At 36.7% G+C, this 21,941-nt stretch overlaps 1 protein-coding gene across 1 annotated transcript in view; it reads right to left on the bottom strand.

Annotated features, from left to right (window-relative positions):
• The window catches only part of LOC757216 (homeobox protein Meis1), a 59,205-nt gene that overhangs the window by 32,312 nt on the left and 4,952 nt on the right, over window positions 1–21,941 (bottom strand). The window contains exons 5-6 of the mRNA XM_030998663.1: window positions 21,631–21,681; window positions 9,197–9,373 (exon numbers count right to left, since the gene is read on the bottom strand). Of these exons, the coding sequence (XP_030854523.1) occupies window positions 9,197–9,373; window positions 21,631–21,681 (228 nt within the window). The remainder of the gene's footprint in view (window positions 1–9,196; window positions 9,374–21,630; window positions 21,682–21,941) is intronic.

The raw sequence follows: 21,941 nt of genomic DNA, 5'->3' as shown, positions 1-21,941 counted from the left end.
GCCCACGCAGAGAGTCATAATTTTCGCTCATTTCAACGACTCCAGGTCTCTCTCCTAGGCCGGGGATAAAAATGCATAATTGTTTGTGACATCAGCCAGATAGGTGACTTTTGGCCTCTATACCAGTTTGGGAATACCACTCAAATCAACTTTCTCATTCATTCCTCTACCGGCTCCTACTCATGAATATCATCAAAATGTGAGTGACACACCAGAGAATAAAAAGCACCTTTGAACCAAGTCACACCGACTTAACCAAACCCAGAGGAGCTGTGAAACCACCAATAGCACCGCCAGCCACCAAACCTTTCATACCCTCACTTGTATCAAAATATCTCCAAAATATTATCTTATAATCTTCCCTCAGTGTAAAAGTGACTTTTTGAGCTACATTCTTCTGCACTGCGATACCCTAAATTCCAATTTTCTGCATGACAAAGCTGTATGAATACAGTGACTCTCATGAATAGCTGCCCTTTGACCCCTAATGACACGGCCCTGGTTTCATACTTCATGGCCTTTGTCTGAGGAGGGGGGGGGGGGGATAGAAAACCAAGCTTTGCTATTTATATATAAACCAATCCACTCCTATCCACTTCATATATTGTTTGCTTCATCAGAGTATCAAATCTTTGCTGGTAATTTACAGCAATGAGTTCCTGTACAGAGCTAGTCTGAAATCAATATGTATTGAAGCCAGGACTAGACTCAAACACCTTCATGAAAGCGACATTGTTTATGTCACACCACTATTGCCTTTGTCCCCTATATGTTACATACATTTGTTTAAATTTTCCATTGATTGATATACATGTATGGAGTGTAATCATGAATACTTTTTTTTAATAGTACATATTATGCACTGCAATAGGTCCTCTTGACAGTGACACCTAGAAATATAATAAAAGTACAAATTATTACACAAGAATAAATGAATTGTCATTATTATTCCCATTTAAACCAGTACTTTGTCCAATGCTTCATTTCCTTTCATAATGTGGCTTCTCTGTAATAAGTCAATTAAGAAATACAAGAAAATTTGTTATGGTACATTTGTCAACCACCCAAGCAATTACCATGAATAGACGGGGAGGACTACATTTGATCCCGATCTCTTTATTACACATTTTCTACAAACCTGCAGAGCAAATCAAAATGAGAAATATTTGATGCTCCTTGCACATTTTGGTCAAAACACATTTGAATAATGATTTGATTTGATTTGATTTGATTTATTGGTTTCTGCATCTTTTGTAACAGTTTGTTAAAAAGTGCTGTCTTGGGCAGAAGACTAAAACCATTCAGACATTTGGAGACAGTATAGAATGCAGGCAGAGATAAAACTGTTGCTATAACCCCCCCCCCTATAAAAGTTTTAGAACTGAATTCAAAAAGAAATGCGAGAATAAAATCTCTCTCTCTCTCTCTCTTTCTCTCTCTCCCTCTTTCTCTCTCCCCCTCTTTCTCTCCCTCACTCTTTCTCTCTCTCTCTCTCTCTCTCCCAATGTTACTCCCTGTGCCTCTATTATCATCTCCGGTGCTTGTTCTTTTTCTATTATTTTTCAAGAACGCCATAATGGGGGCTGAACTCCGAGCAGTAAACAGTACTGATCCCAGAAGGCACTGCAAGGTCAGCGGAGGTCAGCGATGGTTTGAGCTCTGTGTCTGTGCCTTTTTGGTAGTCCTCGAGAACTCTTGAGTTAGAGGGGCTTACGCTAGTCAAGCCACCCCAAGTAGTGGTAGATTACAACCTCCGAGCCTTATCGCATGACAATGACGCGTCTGTTTTTCTCTCTTCCTTGTATTCCCCCACCATTACCTTCATGCAAGTGCTTAAAATCAAACGCATCACAATGGGCTTAGAATATTAAATAAGATGCTGCAAATATGACAAGTAAGCAAGAAATGTTTGATTAATGCAGGCTCGATCATCATTAAACTAGGTATCATCAGAGAGATGAGAGGGATCATTAAGCTACTAATTTGGCTTCATTTTCATTTTCATTTACACTTCAGATCCAGTAATATCTCATTATAAATCAAAACAAATTATAATTATCCCCAATAAAAAGCAATTATCTCTTTACAACATTATGGCTGCAGCTTATCCATGTTTATGCAATTACCATTTTCCAGTTCAATAATTCACTGTATAACACTTCACTGTTTCTGACTCAATTATCAAATCTGGGTACCATGGGTTTTGAGATAGTGAAAATACAAATACTATTTCCTGCTGGTTGAATTGCCTAATGTTTATATACTCTATAACCTATAACTATTTCTCACTTTTTGTGGTTTGATAGGGTCTAGAATATTGCAAATTGTAATCACCAAACAGGTGAAAGTCAGAGTGATGTGAGCCTGGCTTGAGCCCCAAGACCCATCCTCCAAATACTGAATTCTTTCGCTATGATTCATGCATTTATATCACAGATATGAGGGGGAACCAGGACCTTTCCTCTAGCTAGGAAGCATGTTATCTTAGATCCCTGTTTATCTTGGACATGAAGCCAATGCAACAATCGTAGTACGGTAGGTCCACGATGCAATCAATACTTTTTTTAATAAAAAACAGAAAATTGGTCAAAGATAGAATGATACTTGAATTCCAAATCCCATCATAATAAAATATAATCTTGCAACATCAGAGCGAACCCAGCCAACATGCAAAGCCCACAGCTGACATTCCAAACACCAAAGGTCATCACCTAATTTGGTTTGCCCAGATGACCTCGCTGACCTTGGAACTAACAATGAGGGCCTGGACATTCCTCTTTAGTCTCTTACAGGAGACCCATTACGTCAAATGTAAATTATTCGATCAAGCCAGGGATGGCTGGAGCATTTTCACCAATGTAGAAACAATAGCAGTTTTTGTTTCAACCAAAAAATATTTATTTGTTATAAGTAGTAGAATATCACAGTTATTATTCTTGTTTTGATAACTCAAAGACTTTATAGAGGTTAAGAATGCATATGTTTAGCACTATTTATTAATTTTTAATTTTGAAAATTGACTGGTCTGCCCCTTTAAAAGGGTGAGTGGATGGAAATGGAGGGGGTGGCTCCAAAGAATTACGAGACTTGAATAAACTGGGATCGTCATATTCTATTCCAAACTAAATTTTTGGAAAACTTTTCTAAGAAGGATGATTTTGAGAACCAGATGGCAATTGTCTACCAATGGAATCGGGCAAAAACTGTTTTCTAAGCTCACTGTTTCACAATCATGTTATTCTACATATTCAAGTACTTGTTCCTGACAGTAACTCTACATATCCCTACCTTTGGCCACCTATCCTATCCTATAATTTAGTTAGATCAAACATTTTGTTTTGTTCTTACAAAATAGATACAAAGTAAAGATATGATCTGACAATTGAGACTGAGAGGCTGTGTCTCCAAGACTAACCCTGAGGGGGCTGCATAATTATGTTTTCTTACCAAGGTGGGTTGGAATCCATTTTCTCTAGAGTTGATTGACCTTAGCTAAGGACATGACCTGAAACTTTTGATCTTTCCTTGACCCTTCATTTCTTTCTTGAGTGCAGAAAGATTCATGGAGAATACAAAATAGAAACAAAAAAACTTTGAATGATGTAGAGGGGGAACATGGTCTCAATATCCTTTCAATCACAATTATCTTTTGACAGGCTTACATGCGACAATTTGCAATGGAAACACAAGACATCAGAATCAATTCATTTTGATGAATATTACTTCAAGAGGCTGTCCTTTAGTACCCTAAATGCAACCTAAATATGAATTTATTTCCTCTAACTCTAACGACTTGCATGTCAAAGTCAATGGTTTTATTTTCAGGTGAAGAGCTTAGATAAAGTGATATAATTCTTTTGGAAATAAATGGAATAAATCAACATTTCTCAAATCTATGAGAATCTTTTAAAGCTATTTATAACAAAGACTGGTGTCTAAGCATGATTTCTTGAGTCTTACAGAGATTAAATAAGCAATTGAGCTCTTTCTTTCCAGGAGGCCATGAATGTGAAATCAATGTATAAGGATCACGAATGAAGGCTCAAAATTCTCTTTTTAAGCCCATACCACTTTTATTGATATGCCCTTTAGGGATAATATATTTAACAAGTTTAAGGCCAACATCAAAGAAGGGTCAAAGAATTTATCTTCCTTATATATACAGAATGTGACCATAAATCATTCATTAAACTTCAAGATGCCCTCTTCAAATTGTCCGCCAATTTCTTCATTTTTGAAAGATCTTTTGACGTCCAAATCCCTGTGAATGATTGATTGGCAAAACTACAATAGCCATCAGACAGTGGATGTCTGCTCTTCATTTTAAAGTGCCATTTTCTTCTTTCTTAACCATGGAAACATGTCATCACTCATCATACGGAGATACTTCACTTTATTCCTACTTTGAGGAGATTATAAAAAAGAGAAGCTGTAATTCTGCAAGCAAACATGTGGTCCCTTTTGATCTCTATGTCCTCTTTAATCTCTCCTGGAACTATAACTGTCAAGCCGGACACAAAAGGCCTACCCCCCTTTTCTCCTCTTCAAATCAGAATTAATGAGATGAGATTCTTCCAGCGCATCACCCGCACACATCAGGGGCAGACTGGCCGTGCCTGTCAAAGGGACTCCTAAATTAAGATGCATGAATATAGCCCCCATTTTTCTCTCTTTTGCCCGGCACTCCCCCGGCATCAGGAGACATTAAGGGAGCGCTCCATCTTCTTCTTCTTTCCCCCCTAAACCAACCCAATGTATAGCTGGAGGACCTTCTCAGTGATGGTGAACAAGGGGCGAGGATCAAAGCTCTCTCTCTCTCTGGAGCCGTCAACCAAATTGGAGCTGTCATCTTTTAAGTTGCCCCCCTTAAACTACTCCACTCCAAAGTGAGCATTGCAGTGGAGCTTCTAAATCAACCTACATTGGTACAAGAAATGAGATTGATGAGGCATTTTCATTCCTCCTTCCCTCTCTCGCTCTCTCTCTCCCTCTCTCTTCAGAAAAAGGGGGGCGTTTGGTCTCCTATTTGTGGCTGGATGCTTCCTCCCATTGTACTGCATGTCTATTTTTTCTTTCATTTCTTCCCATTTCAACCATGCCTCCCCCTTTATTGGCAGTCCAGTAGAAAATAGATCAGTAACAACTCTAATGTTAGCTGACAGATTTCTCTCATTCTCTTGACTGCACTCTGCCCTTGCTTTCCATATCTATCTGTCTCTGTCTAAATACATGTCTGACTGGTCCGTCTGCATCCACAGACTTTCTGTTTCATTTCTACCCCACCTCTCCACGATATGCAACCGTATCCTTATACCTTCCGCAGATCTCTTCACATTAAGCAACATTTGGGCAAGTTTTGTATCAATCAATTCAACCTTTGGATTGGTCGGATGAATGAAAGACGGAAGAGAGGAGAGAAGAAATGGGGAGTGAAGAAAAGACGCTGAGAATAGCCCTGAATTCCCGGTGGACTGATGTTGCAGGTTATTCTCCCTTTAAGTCCCCTTGTCCCCTCCTGTCATTGTTACCTCTTCAATGAATTTGTTCTGATCTGGTCTGAAAAGAGGGAGGGCATACAACCATACCAACACAATGCCTCATGATGCGACATTGTTCATGGAATGCTAACTCTCTAGGTGGTAGTTGGTCTAGTCTACGACAGACCGTCTAAAAAAAAGGTACCCTGATGATGGCTCAGTGGTATTACAACCGAAGGTTTCTGGTTCGCTACCGACTAGAATGACAATAGAACCGCACTAACATAATGTCTCATGATACAACAATTTTTATGGAATTCTACCCCAGCGGGTGGTAGTTAGTCTCATCCTGAATGGACCATCTCAAAATAATGACCATACAAATGGCTCAGTGGTAGAGCATTGGTGTTACAACCGAAGGTTTCTGGTTCTCTACCGACTAGAACGACAATAGAACCGCACTAACATAATGTCTCATGATACAACAATGTTCATGGAATTCTACCCCAGCGGGTGGTAGTTAGTCTCATCCTGAATGGACCATCTCAAAATAACGACCATACGAATGGCTCAGTTGTAGAGCATTGGTGTTACAACCGAAGGTTTCCGGTTCGGTACCGAGTCAAAGGACAATAGAACCGCACCAACACAGTGTCTCAGGATACAACCTTGTTCATGGAATGATACCCCAACGGGTGGTAGTTAGTCTCATCCTAAATGGAGCGTCTCAAAATAACAACCATACATAAGGCTCAGTGGTAGAGCAATGGTCTTACAACGGGAAGGTCCTGGGTTCGGTACAAAGTAGAAGGGCATAAATCCAAACCAACACAATGTCTGATGATGCGACATTGTTCATGGAATGCTACCACAATGGGTGGTAGTTAGTGCCATTTTAGATAGACAGACAGACGGACAGACAGACAGAATTGTCACCAATTGCACAAATTGATGGCATTCTTTTTTCCTTTACTTTGAAGAAATATTCAGTCTCCCCACAAGTTTGTCTTGTCTATCCATCACTAAATATATCATCCTCTCATTATTATAAACAAACATGTTTCTACCAAGTTTCGCTGTCATATTTCATAGATATAAAGATTATAAAAAATATTGAGATTTAAAATAAATTGTGAAGATCACTTCTGACAAAACCTTGATGACAGAAAATGAAAGTCTAACAAATTTGTCAATATTATTTTATGACAAATCAGGATCAAATATCAAAGATCTAGCAAGTAAAGCACTTAAACAAAAAGTGATACATTTATTGGCATTGTTATTTATATTCTTCCTCTCTCCGACCAAGGCCAGTTGCTAAACATTTCTTGTCAAGCAACAGTAAACAATGATAACAAACTTTTCCCATCATGTCCTACTCAATTCGCTGAGTATCGAGCTGCAAATTTCACCCATCAACTTTCACAAGAAAATCAAATTGGTGATGATCATAATGACGTGAAGATAAGGAAAGACTTGGGAACATGCCATGTCAGTGATCTCCCCTCCTTGATTTTAGAAAAAAGATGAAAAAATAGAAAATGAAAAGAGACAGGAGGGTTGGAGAAAAAAAAGGGCCTGAAAGAGTGTCAACGATGACTTTATAGAAGTATCCATTAGAGCTATCTCCTGTTACTTATTTGATGTCTGAAAGCACACTACAAGACCTGTCAAAACTAACAAACATTGGAGTCAAGCCCGCTGAGTATCCAGTGGCAAATGTCTACCAAGTGCCCGGGATCCTCTATCTTTCTTTCTTGTGACTTTCTAGTTACGCTGTTTCATGTAGCGGGCCGGGGTAATTAGCGCAGGAAGCGCCGCAATGCAGTCATGGCGTGTAAAGGAAGAGGTTTCATCACAGGTGTATCGGGATGAGTCGGCCAAAACACGATCCCTGACCTAGCAGAACCTTGGCAAGGTTTAGTGGTTGCTAATGAGAGGGTGCAACGTCACCTTTTCTCCCTACCTGCCCGATTGGCCCCTGGTTTACGCTAGAATTATCATTATTCACAGCCCCATGACCTGACCTGTGTTATCAAACCTTGACAAAGAAAGCTAAGGTTTGATGGCTCATTGTTTGAAAATCACACTGGCATCATATATAGGAATTCGAATGAAGCTGCTGCTAAATGAAAACCATTGGCATTCCTTACATTTCTCTAATTCTGATTATAAAAATTTGTTTAATACTAAAAACTACCACAACCTTTTCCTTGCCCTGAGCTGAAAATAAGTCCCCTAATCCTCCTGCTCCTGTTATAATTCTTCCCCACCTTCTTTAACAAATTCAATGAATCATCCAGAGAGAGGGAGAAGAGCTTTATCACACATATGTTTAGAACATATCGTCGCTGTTTTCACGAAGTGACGGTAGTGAAAAAAATTGCATTCACTTTGCGTTACGATTTTTCTCACTACCGTCACTTTGTGAAAATAGGGACGATATACCCTTCTGGCTCTCATTAGATGAAATTATAGTCGATTTCAAACAACACCATGAAAACAGCTACAAAGACTATTTGTTAAACTTATCAAATCATAATACAAAACATTGCTCTTTCAGTACAGACTGCGACAAATGCATGGTTAGAAATAGTTTTCAAGCTCTCAAAATAGAAACTAATACCATGTAATGTATAGTTTCTGCAAGTAATTCACCAGAGAGCTTCTCACAAAACTCTTCATTTTTATATCCAGTTTAAGTTTTTTTGTAAGCTGATTAAAACTTCAAAAAGTCACATCGCCGGTAATGGAAACCTCAAACAAAATCATCTTTCTGCCCAGGACTTCAAAAGAGGAATTAAGTGCAGCCATGGCATGATTCATGTAGCCAATGTAAACAGAACAAAATTAAATTTCAATTACACAAAGTAATGTAAAAGTTTACTCTGCCTGTTCTTTTGACAGGAGAAAGGCTCGTCATCTTTCGCGGAGAATTACTCCCTTTTTGTTGAACCAGGAAAAGAGCCATTTTCTTGTTTGAATTCATATTACTTTCGTTCACCGAAGTCAACAGAATTCTCAGTTAATATCAAAATGGGTTTTAGCTGTCATGATTTTGACATGCAATCATGATTAAATGGTTTCAGAGATTTGGTTATCAAATCAGGCAGCTCAAACTCATAACGGTTGTGTTTTTAGCTGGAAATCTGTGGAAGTAGACTGCAAAACTGAAACATTGCACGCACATCCCCCCCGCGAACAAAAGAAAATGTAGCCTTATTGACCAGTGGAAATTAAACTGGGTAATATGTGAACATGTAGTCTACTGAAAACTTACAGGGTAAAGGAAATTACATGAAGTAGTGGGGAAAATGGCATCCCCCAATTTACAAACAAATATCTTTGTAAAATATCTTTGTAAAAAATATGTGTCGAGAATATCAAAAACATAAACTATATTACCAACAAATTATAACTCTAAAATACTTTTTAACAGCACCAGGATCAGTAGAAGTACCCTCAGATCAGTTAGATGAATAAAAATGTTTTGAACAAATAACATAATGATGTATCAAAAAGAGACCCCTAGAACAAACAAGTTTCAAGAAATTTGTCATATATCCTTTTGAAATGAGAACCATATAAATCTTAGTGTTGCAGTCAGCATAGGCATCAATGCCGACAAAAAAGCAGCGCCAATATAAATTTCACTCCAGCTACGCAGCTGAGAAAGGAAACAAAAATGGAAATTTCTTTATAAAAATACTCTTGCTCACCTGATCCATGGGGCTTCTGGATTCACTGTGGTTGTCTGATCCCCCATCTGTTGGTGACGCTGCCCCTGTTTTGATAGCCCCGATGCCCTCTCTGTCCTCTATGACCAGATCTATGGGCATCTTGCCTTTCAAACAGTTGATATACCGATGGCAGAAATTGTCACATAGTTCATGTACCTGTGAGAGAAAGGGAGAACATGACGTTAGAAATCATATCCATAATCAGGAATTACAAATTGGTTGTGCCAAAATTTTGAAAATATGTTTCGACAAAAATCATTATACCTGTAAATCATTAAAAAGAGCCCCTGTTAAAAAAAAAATTCATCCAAGGCAGAAAACTTTACAATTGTTTTGTCTGCATGTTTGTCGACAGAGAAAAACAAACTTTTATGAACTTTATATATTATTTATTATATAATAACAACGAATGAATGAATGATGTTTTCTGTGAAAGCATTGAATTTTAGGCTATGGCAAGTTTGGCAAGAGTCTTAAATATACACTCTTCAACAACAAAAAAGGCATGTAATATAACAAGGGAATGGAGAAGTGTCCAACTTATTGGAAAATTATATGCTTTTCTATGAAATCTACAGAAAATTCTTACAAAATCCTTTAAAAGGTATGTGGGGAGAAAATCTTCATCACTTATTTAGTATTTCACAGCCTGCAGGTACCTCCATTTATATCCTGGTTTATCTCTTATTTTATGACCAGCACTCTGATATTCCAAACAATTCAATTATTCCACACAGATATAATTGTAAACGTGACAAATAGATTTTGCTAAAATCTTTTCTACCAACTCTTCATATCACTTAAATATTACTAGTCTTCTTTTGAAACCCTTAAAAGCATATTTCAAATCATTGAAAACAGTTTGTTCTAGTATAATAACAGCTTTTATAGACAAAGATATATTTTTCAACATATTGAAATGTGCTTGTTAAAATTTCATACATGGAAAAATTGTCATGTATATTTTCAACATTTCATTAATTTCAAGTTATTCCACAGAATAACCATTCATTTTAACTTGAATATCTGTCATGTTTGAAGTCACATCTCTCCTAGCTCTCTAATTAAAAATACAGAAGTAATGTCTAAACACAATTTTCATAATAAAAGGAAAATAGCAACGAATGAACTTAGACATACTGAAGTTTTTCATATGCACTCACACATACACAAACAAAATAATAACGTAGTGTTAAGAGAGGATTATTAGTATTATCTCGGTGGGAGACAATCCGTTTATAAGATACAATTTGTTGAAAACGAAAAAATTGCAACTCAAACTCTCTAGAAAGAGGATAATCTCTTTATGGTTTCGCATTTGTATCCATATAATTATAATAAGTTTGTAAGCGCCTTAAAGATAGAGACCCTATCAGCCACCGGATACTAAAAAAAATCTGTTCATTAAAGTGGTTGATTTCACTTGTATCAGAGTTTAAATTCCACAGATTTAAGATCGGTAATAACAAATGTAGCACTTGATTCTATCACTTTGTTTGACTATAAATTTAAATGAATTATTTTTGTTCACTTAAGTATTTTCATCACAGTCTGCTTTCTTGATAATCATATACATATGGAATTGAATACAACCACGTTCTCAATACAATCACATTCTAAATTATATATATATATATAAATGTCTCATTTCCTTGTTTCTTTCATTCCGTCTTCGAAAGCGGCAGGGTAGGGGACATATTGAACTAGTAAACACTACCCCTCCCTCCTTGCCCTGTAACATGTTTACAAAATAACAACCAAAATAAAGCTTTACAGTTACTGTTTCTTTGATAGACTAACGACTACTGACCACATAACCATGCCCTTATAAAACGTTTGCCGAGCCAAATAAAACATGAGGAAAACGCCTCGATGCTTCATTGCTTGGCCCTTTAAAAGTAAAGTTCCTGTAGTAGGTACAACAATGGCAGTTAAATGTAACCAATATGCCTTTTGTTGAAGTTAGAGGAGTTGCATCTTAGGGCTTATTTTCTGCATGTCTTCTCCCTTTCTTCTCTCAACAGGGGGGCCATGAATAGGTCCAGTTACCCATATTGATCAATTTGATACCTGGGATCTATTCATATGTCATGATAACCCTCCGTAACCCTCGCTATTTGTCTGACTCCTATTCATCAATACTAACCACAGTTCCCCATTCTTTCTTTATTCTCTCTTTCTCCTCTTCTAATTTCTCTTCCTCTCTCTCTCTCTCTTTCTCTTATACCTCTTTCTCTCTTACATCATCTTTACTCTTTCCCTCTATGTCTCTCCGTTCAACATTCACTCTTTCCTGTTCTTTTCTCATTCGTCTCTTTCTTCTCTTTCCTCTCTTTCCTTTTCTTCCTCTCTACATTTCCTTTTCTCCTTCTCTCAAGACACACCCACACATCAACACCATTATATATATATATATATATATATATATATATATACACACACCTCAAATCAGCTAGTTAGATCTACAAGGACGTTAACTAATAAGCACTTCAAATAAAATTAAAGCCCTTCTGGCTCTCAACAGACAACATCAACATAACACAATGCACATCTGCATCTAACTGGCGATTGTCTGATGGAGGAATATATCTTCAAGTCCGTCGCCCCCTCTCTCTCCGCATTTGAGCGTCTTCTTATTCTTCCTCTTTGCATGCTAACGGTATCGGTCCAAACAGATTAAGGGACTAAAAAGCAAAGGAGGGTTATGGATCACATACAGAAGGGGACAATAGTCACTACCCCTTGCACCCCATCCAGTGGCTTCTTAAGCACTGACCTCAAAGACAAACAATTTGCTGGGGTAAAAGAGCCAAGGTATAGATGAATAGCTCTCATTACTCGCTATTCATAACACCCCGTCTCGCGTCTAGACTCCTGCCAATTTTCTCCAGATAATAGATTCTCCCCCTATTTATCCCTGAGAGCTTAATGATAAACACCCTGGGACTTTCTATGGCCAGCTCTGAAATCGACTCTCACTGATCCGGACCTCGAAGCTCACGATACTTGCCCCCATGGCCCATGCATGCATGTAGTGAGCCATGTTGCATGCAGTGGGACCCTGCCACGATCACCTTTGTCGGACAGACGATTGCGGCTTGGGCTGTGTTTGCGTGTGTGGTTAATGTGAGAGTTGGAAGGGCTACATGAGTATGTGTACAGAATGAAAGTGTCGGAGGGAGGGTCGGCAGGCCGCCTCGTATATATATAATAATGTAAGCACCGGGTATGTTGACACAGCACAAACGGTAAGCCATTGACGGCCATGTGCTGTGTCCAGTGTTTCACACCTAGGTGTCTTATGTACATTTCAGATTATCCCCCATCTAACAAGTTATCAATGGCCAGTGTGTATTGACGGAGGTGTATCTATCCATTATTTGCACATCCATTTACCACCTAGATGGTGTTACAAGCAGGGCAGATTATCACTTTCACCTCGAGTACTTATTTAGTTTGCTGCTACAAAAGTGCTAGCTCCAAGAATTGCCCTTGATACCGTTTCAACCCAGTAAAAATGCATCCTCCAAACTTTCCCTTGCTGGTAATCCATCCTCTGTTATGAGAAGCAGGACTTTGCTTCTGAGTTCTGGGCACATGTATTTTATTGCAATTTTTGTTCAAAGGCACATAAAGAAAGCATGAATAATAATTTTTAATACAATTTATTCAATTCGACAGGTCCCCGCTGTCTTCAAATGTTGTTAACCCCCTATTTTAAATGTATGTTGAAAATTGGTATAAAAGTTTAAATGGGAGCGAGATAGGGTGGTGAAAAACCTCATTTTTGGTTTTAAATTACCCTTTGGTTATTATAATTTTTTTTCTGCAATGACCGATATTCTTTCCTCATTTTTTTTAATAAATTTTTTTTCTCAAAACTCTTCATTGATATTTTCCCTTACAATTTTGGATAAATAAAAAATCAAACAGTTTTACCATGGTAAAATGCTGAATGGCAAATAAACAAACCTTTAAACAGACTGAGAAATTTGAAATAAACTTAGATAATCAGACAAGGAATGTATCTGAAACTGAATTTTACTAAAGCAACTGACACTTTAAGTCAGTTTTTAATACTCGCTTCCCCATCTGTTTGAAATAAAAACGATTGCTAACTTCAGATACCCTCCTTTTTACTTCTATCTCTTGTAAACCCCTTCAATGCTCGGAGGGAGAATACAATAGAAACCTTTGAAATAGAGAAAGCTTACAATCGTCCTATGCGGGCACAAACACAATACACCTTCTTTCCAAAGGGGCATTCATAAAAAGAGAGAAAGAAAGAAAAAGCTGGTATCAAATATGCTGCCCCATTATGGCAGCGCCAAACGCAAATGATCCAGAAAATCACAATGAAATACATGATATATATGCGTAAGTCCCGTGAAAACGCATTAGAAACCTCAAACTGGGTCTGCTCATTCTTTAAGGTCTGAAAAGAAAAGGGCATGAATAGAAAAACAGAAATAACCAAAGCGCTGGTAAAGAATGAGAGAGAGAGAGAGGGAGAATTATGTAGAATAGGGGATAAAAATCCATTTTTCAGAGGAATAATGATTACCAAGGTGATGGGATGACACACGCAGGCTTAGGCAGGGGGATGATTGAATGCTTTTCTTTACAATTTGAATTTTCAACAAGGGGTTGTGTTATAGTCCTCTCCCATTCAAAAACCTCCCCTTGTTCCGTTTCATTCTTCCTCTCTCTCTCTCTCTGGGCTCCCTCCATGTATGGTGGAATATTGAAACTTTATTCAACTCCAGCCGCAATAGCGCATAGAGCATTAAAAGGCATTTAATGGTGGCAGAGAGAGGTCAAAGCCGCACAAAGGCGGGCGCGAACCCGGTTCGAGGTAATGTCACTGGCTACCAAGGGGAGCGTAGAAGTCATTGACATCTGAAAAGAAAAGACTGTCATATCACATGCTGTAACAAGTCATTCACCATGCAGAAGGGACCTTTTTCTTTTCTCTTCTTCTTTTTTCCTCGCTATTGTGCTGGGTTCTGACAGGTCAATGGGAGGCTTTAACCACCACTGAACTTCAGCATCATCACTATTTTTTTTTTGTGCAGTTTTTTTTCTCTTTCACGATTTCTGGTGTCTGTATAGAATATATATTTGACCCATTTTTACACAGCTCTAAACCAGTCAACGACAGGTTTGTTTGCTAAACAGCTTCAAAAGCCAGGAATTTTGATGTGTAAATATGACTACTTTTCATAAACAAAAAAATATATTAAATTGGGCACACATATTGATTTCACATTATGAATTCCCAATCATCCTTCAATTAATTCCTGTAAGCTTGTAAAAATCTGAGTTTGGCTGTTTTGCTACTACAAGTCTATATACCTGATGGAGATTTATGGAGGAAAATATATTTCAAAGACATGAAATAGTATACAATATGTGCTTGTTCCATGTGTTGTACCTATGTTTATCTTTTTTTCTTATCTGGCAAGAATTAATCCCAAATAGATGGAAAAGACAAAAACAACAAAACAAGTATACAAGTGCAATAATGATGAGACGGTCCCATGTCAAATATTTTTTTTTTTTAAATTACTGAGTACTGAGAATGGAAAAAACATCAGATGTAAATTTTATGTTCCTAAAAAGATTATTTCTGGGGCAATGATATACGGTATATTCCTAGATTTTCTACAAAAATAGGAATTCTGAAAAGTGTGATTCTTTATTCATCTTCACAGGACTTCAAATCAATAAATGGATCTGATATTTTCAATGAAGAGATGGTCTGTTAGAATAACAAATTATTAGGTGTTATTATTACTTTGTAGAATAAGGTCACAATGCCTTTAGACTAGGCGAACCACATGAAAATCTATCAGAATTGAGAGTCAAACTTAAAAATAATCATTCTGAAATATGAATAGATTGAGTGGTAACTTAAAGTTTACCTTCTCATTATCACAGAATACCTTGTTTGACGAGACAAAATTTCTCATTTTGTAAATAGTGAGAAAAAAATCATTAATAATATACACTTGATTAATTTTAGCTCAAGTGTTTTGTAATCAATGTTGTTTTGATATGGTAACATATTAATCTGTGTTGGCTAACTGTTGGCTCACGGTTCAGGAGTTTTTTGCTTTTTGGCAATATCCCGCAAAACATAGGATGTTGGTTGGCGTTCAGGTAACTACATTCAGGAAGCTCATTCAATATTTCCCCAAAAAATATTGTTTACCTTCATGTTCTATAGAGGTTTTAGTTTCCTGTTAATGGCATAAATACTGAATAAAACTTACGAGTCCTGTAATATAGACCTCTGTCCTGCAAGAGTGTACAAGACATGTGAGGGCGAGGGGGAACCCCCCCCCCCCCCCAGTTGTTTTCTTGGCATCTTGCATACAATGTACATGTATGCCCTTATTTCAAATCAAACACCAAAATGGCACTCCTGAAAACCAGAAACACCCTTTTTTTCCCTCTTTTTTTTTGTGTGTGCTTGTCAGATAAATAATTTTGGAATCAACCCCCCCCCCCCCCCCCCCCACATTGTACAAAACCCTGGATTTGCCCCAGTGTGTATGTGCATGCATGATTTAAAACACGTAGGGCTGAGCCGGGTTGGTATGACTATGATGTTATTGAGTGTATGCATGGTGTAGTCTGTAACATTATACCAGACAAGGCTTTCCATCATCAATCAATATCAGTGATTGTGAAGAGCAAAACACTTTAGTATTTACAGCCGAGGTTTAAAATTAGTGCAAACACACAAAACAAATCCAACAGACCGTTTGAGTTTCAGGATTATTTCAAATGCATGTTCGATGTACCCTACTTACAAACAATATAAGTTACAAGGTATGAACTGTTTGATGTGCTCTGAAAATACATACATGTCCTATGAGTGAGAGAACTACAAAAATAATCTTCAACTCAAATTGTTGTGAAAATTCTCTGTAAGTAACTTGAACATACATGTAATTATGATTTGACATCATGGTATTGGATTAAACATCAAAGCAATTCTCCCTCATAAAACAGAATTTTCTCAAACAACTTGTAAATATATCTCAATTCTGCGGCCATTGCAATTGCACTCATCACTACAAACGACAAGCCAGCAACAAATCGAATTCACCCATCCCTCTCTCCACTTCAACCAAAATTCATAGGCTCTTTCTTTACAGCATAACTTCAATAGGTTACACATTACAGAGCTGGCTAGCAGGCCTCTGATATACTACGTGGGTGAACAGAGGTATGCGAGCGAGCAAGCGGAGGAGGTGGAGAAGTAGAAGAACTATACTACACTGGCTGCCAGTGCAGCTAGCTAGCTAGCAATCGAAAGTGATTTACTGAGGTGGGCAGGCATATGGCCATGATATTGTACACCATAGGCCTGTGTTTCTGTCCCCCTATATCTTTAGCACGTGCACCATCTGCATGTACGTTGCCAGGTAGTGATGTCTCGTGAATGCAGAAGCCAGCGTGTGTAAAGTTGATTTTTAGTTGTGCCACTTATAAACACGAGTGGGGAAAATAGTGCTCATTTACTGTATGTTTGTATGCACTTATTACAGTATGTAGTGGTTTATGAGATTGGTTAAAGTCTTTCCCATGCCTTTTATTGTCCAGATGAACCATATATATATATATCTACAGTTTCTTAGAATGATACTACACAAAACTTCTCCCTTCAAAATCATTCATAATGGCTATGATTGTAAGGTGCTTGATAGGACTATATTCAAAGTTTCTTGGAAATATCCATAAGTTTATAAAGCACATTTTGGTATATGTCATTCCAAATAATACTGGGACTAGAAATAAATGCAAATCATGGGAAAAGTTAAGTTTTCATTAAAACCCTAAATCTCTACAACATACATGTACATGTATGAATATATGACGGTGAATTAATGACAGAATTCTCATTGTCCTAAAATTTCATGAAATAAAGTGTTCATGATTACTCAGGCAAGGTAAATAATGGGAGAGAAATCAAAATTTCCACATGACAATATTTCTTTTGAAAAATATCCTCAATTAAAATGAACCTTATTCAATCTGTCCTTAGAAGAAAAAAAATTGAAATCGATTAAAAGAAGAATATGATATTAAACAGTTGCATATTTTACAACTTGGTTTTATGATACACATATTAACATTATTTATTGGTTAGGTATCATTTGGTTTAAATATGTACGGTAATATATAAAATCATAAAACTTAATGTAAATGGGATATTTACAATATTTCAAGGCTGTACCTAAAAAAAACAAATTTTAGGGATTTGAAGTTTACAAAAATAGTAAAAAGAAATATGTAGGTCATACATGATACATTATGCTTTAGTCTTCAGTGTAAAAGGCATTTTTCACTGCATAACAGTGTCTTGCCCAGAAATTGAAATATTCTACATTTCCAACTGCAAGATTATAACCTGAATATGAAATTTATCCTATTCTGCAGGAGTAGGAGAGGGAGCTCAAGAAGGGGGGGGGGGGCTTTTCTTCCCATGCATAACCAGTTTTGTTTATATTTATAAACATGATCTAGTTTTTCTTCCCAAGAAGGTCTTCTTCGTCGTGGTGGCTTACTCAGAAACAGAGACAAGAGCAGCGCTGTGGGGAAATTGGAAACAGCAGTGATTGCCGGGACTCGAGCCATGCGAGGTGATCTGCCTAATGTCCCAGATTACCGGCGCAACAAGCCACACAAAGGAAGAAGGCATTGATAGCCATGTGCCCTGTATCTAGACTGCACAACACCGATAGAAGAGACCTCCAATTATTTGGGATTATTCTCGGGCAGAAAGCAGGTCTGCCTGCCTGCCTGCACAGGGACATTCAGACACCCAAACTTACTCATCGCTTAGCATTTCTATCAAAAGCAACCGCAATTATATTTCGCCAGTGTGTCTTCTTCTCTTTATATCTGATTGTTTGTGGTGGCTGCAATGTCCTTCGCATCCTGTGGAATGTCCTCCAGTTTGGGCTGCCTTTATCCTTTTTGGTTTTTATATCAAAACAAATGCTATTGTCCATTTCTTATGGTTTTAATCTCCAGTTTTTTAAGCTATATTTATAATCCATTTTCACAAGGTAAATACATCAATGATTTTGATGTATATTTTTGACAAATGACCTTCAATTGAAGTCATCAAATTAATCTTGAAAATTCATTTTTCCATAATGAATGTGTCAATTATTTTATTACATAGGCATATGTCTGACAAAATATAACTTAATCAAATGAAAAATCTTCAAATTAAATCTGTACAATCCATTTCTATAAGATAGATATGTGAATGATTTTATATCTATTTTTTGAATTCAAACATGACTTGTTCAAATTCAATCATCAATTTCATCCTTCCATTACGCTTTTACATGATAATTGTGTGAATGATTAAAATATATGTATTTCTTACAAATATGACTGGATCAAGTGAAATCACCAAAATTCACCATTAAAATTCACTTTCAAATTGACATACCTCATTGATATATCATGATTTTATACACATTTTTAAAGAATATTTGACCTTGCAGTGCTGTTATCCTGCATGCTGTCACAAGATTAATACACCTCCACATTAAATTGTACATTATGAATACAAGGCTCAAATTACAAAAACAAAAAAGAGAAATAGTCAAATGGAATATCGATCAATCACAATTTTCTCATGTTCCAAGCTTTTTAAAACTCCCTACAATCATTCGAATTGACCCAAAGCATGTGGTCTGCATGAAATATCTAATTTGTTTACGATCCTTTTAACCCTGAAAATTATGGGTCTTCCCTTCTAGACTTCCGATAATGTTCCCTGCAAAACTTGTTACACATGCCCAAATTATCAAATGTCTGTGCAAAATACATCATCAGTTTAAAACACAGAGAATGGAGTTGGAGAAATAGAAACTATTCTTGTTTCCGTTAATTACTATCTTAAGCCAGACATGGGGGATCTAAGCCACCCTTGCTGCATACACCCACAGTCCAAAACCTCTACACCGGTGTTCCTCCCTGCCTTTTCTCCTCTCCCTTCTCAATTTTTGTGACATTATCAGTATTCTCAATTAGGGGCTAACTGACTGCACGCTGACAGAAGTAGATACGCGAAATTCGACGGGACATTTCGGGATTTTCCATATCACACGATTTAATGAAATCAAGGCGAGAATGTGATTCTTGGTGCTTGTCGTTTTTATTTCATCAGGGATCCTCAGAGGGGGAATGAGTGGAGATGAAAATTAAATTGGGCAGAATTTGGTATGATTGCCATTAAGCCATTATATGCTAAAATCCCTGAAGATATAAATTTGTTTAGAAATTGCTACATGGTACTTCTATTCTCTTACTCTATTTGCCACATAACAAGTGTCTCCCATGGTGAGTAGATCTTGTTAGGGCATTACGGATAATCAAATACAAACAAAAAGGGCTGGGTTTTCTTTCTTAATTCCTGCTTTTTGACCTTTACATGGAAGATAACTGTTCAACCACTCTCTGCAATTATGTCACAAAATCTTCCACCCTGTTGACGTCTTTTGTGGGTTATTTTTACACCATACATGTACGTCACTCAATAATAATGATTTAATTTGTCACAGCTTGTAAGAAATGTTGAAGGTAGTGATAAGAAATTATACTCCCTTAAAAAAATTACCTCATTATCACCTTGGAATGACTGTGTATCATTCCAAAAAGTGACAAGGTTTTTTTCTTCACAAAATAGAATTGAGGTAATATTGTTTATTCATTAACACAGCACTACTTAAGTATTTACATGCAGTTTTGCCTCTCCTTGTGCACTTCATTCAAGGTTAGCTTAGAACAGCTACATAAGTGCTTTATTTTGTAATTTAGTCAACTAATTTCCAAACAATCATATTTTATGAAAATTATATCTTCACTGAAAAGTAATGTAATTTCTGTGCAAATTATTATGAAGCACATTTTATCCAATTTGTTTGATATATCACAAGAAAATCTTACTTAATTATATTTTCAAGATTTCTTTTGTTACATTTAGGTATGATATTGCTACATGTGACACTATATTAATTTTTTTTTTATCTTTTTCATATGTTGAACAAAATATCAAGGAATTATATCAAAGAATGGAGATCTTGAGAATATAAAATATTTTGCCTGCGTTACAGTTGTACAGTGGTGAGGCAACTCAGGCAAGCAATACCCAATAATATTTGACATTGTAGAAGTGTGTTTAATGTGTTTAGTAGACATGTACATAAGGAGTTTGAGCATGAGGATTAAAAGGAGTGTATGGATTAGGATCAACTTGACGAAATTATAGAAAAAACAATAATATATACAGATCAAACAACAGGCATCAATTGCCTTGAGAATTCAATGTACCATTCCTCCTCTCAATTTCTAACAAACATGATCATCAAATAATTGAACACTATTATTTCATGAAGGAAGATTTGAAGAGTACATTCACAAATAGAATTATGAGTTAGAGGTTGCCTAAAATTACAAAAACACATTGCTATGAGACTGCAAACTAATGTTCATTTTTACATCTGTCTGAGCTCGGACTTATTCCTACAATTTGCCTGCCTCCATGCAACTCACAAGACCATCAATTTCTCCGTGCTTCCCAAATCAGGCCGAAATGAATAATTCCATATTTCCATGACCACTGATAAACAACAACAAAAACCAAAGAACTGAAACAACTCTGGGAGAAAGAAGCCCATCAACGACAGAAGCATAAGATATCATGACATTTCAATTAAAGAGGGATCTAGACACAGATCTGTGGTTTTGCAATTTTCCTTCTCACAAGCAACTCAAACCTTTCTGCTATAGCTAAGTCTGCCAAGCTTAATTTGATGTTTATTTCATTTCAATGCTTTCTATGAAATTATGCCTTCATTTGCCATGATTGTGGGATGGTTATATATGCATTATTTTTTACAAATTTATACATGCATTTTTCATTAGGGAGATACAAGGTTTATTTAACCAAGATTTTGCAATCAAGGACCATGATATACAGCATATATTCATAACAGCTTCAACTGCTATTATGAGTTTTTGATTTGATATGAATTTTTTTTTTTAAGAAGAAAAAAGTCGGGCATTGCGGCTTTTGAAGTGGAGTCGATGTCTTACAATAAATAATCACATGACCTATAAACTCAACCAAGCAAAGCAATCTTTTCTCCTATTTAAAAGTAAAGACTTGAAGTCTCCAGTTGTACATTTTAAAGGGCAAAGATGACATACTAGTAGGCCTACGGACGAAAGTTATACATTTTCAAGGTCTATTGCATCCATTATGAGATGATCGACAATTTGAAGTTTCTTACAATATTGAACTCACAAGAACAATCTGATGTAACAAGACTGGTTAGTTTCCAGGAATTTGTATCGATATTAAAATAAAATTTTCTTACCTTTTCTAGCTCCAAAAGGTGAAATCTTAATACTTGAATGGCTTGGATCATCTGTGTAAGAAAAGAGAAAACAAACATATTTTCTATCATTAATCATAATATTTTCTTCGCTTAACCAAACGATAAAAAGGTTGGAGAGCATTGTTGGCTATAATCAAGTAAAAAATAATACATTCAACGGGGCAAAACATAATTCGAGGTTAAACCTTAAGAATACCATCTAAAATGTCAAAAATGTATTTGCAAGAATGCAAAAGTAAAAACCTTTCTGAACAACCAATACATGTGCTGGGAAAATAAAGACAACAGCA

Source organism: Strongylocentrotus purpuratus, unplaced genomic scaffold (assembly GCF_000002235.5).
Source record: "Strongylocentrotus purpuratus isolate Spur 01 unplaced genomic scaffold, Spur_5.0 spur5_scaffold_5, whole genome shotgun sequence".
Classification (NCBI taxonomy): Eukaryota; Metazoa; Echinodermata; class Echinoidea; order Camarodonta; family Strongylocentrotidae; genus Strongylocentrotus; species Strongylocentrotus purpuratus.
The sequence above is the reverse complement of the archived record's forward strand: the minus strand, read 5'-3'. Positions and strand labels throughout refer to the sequence as shown.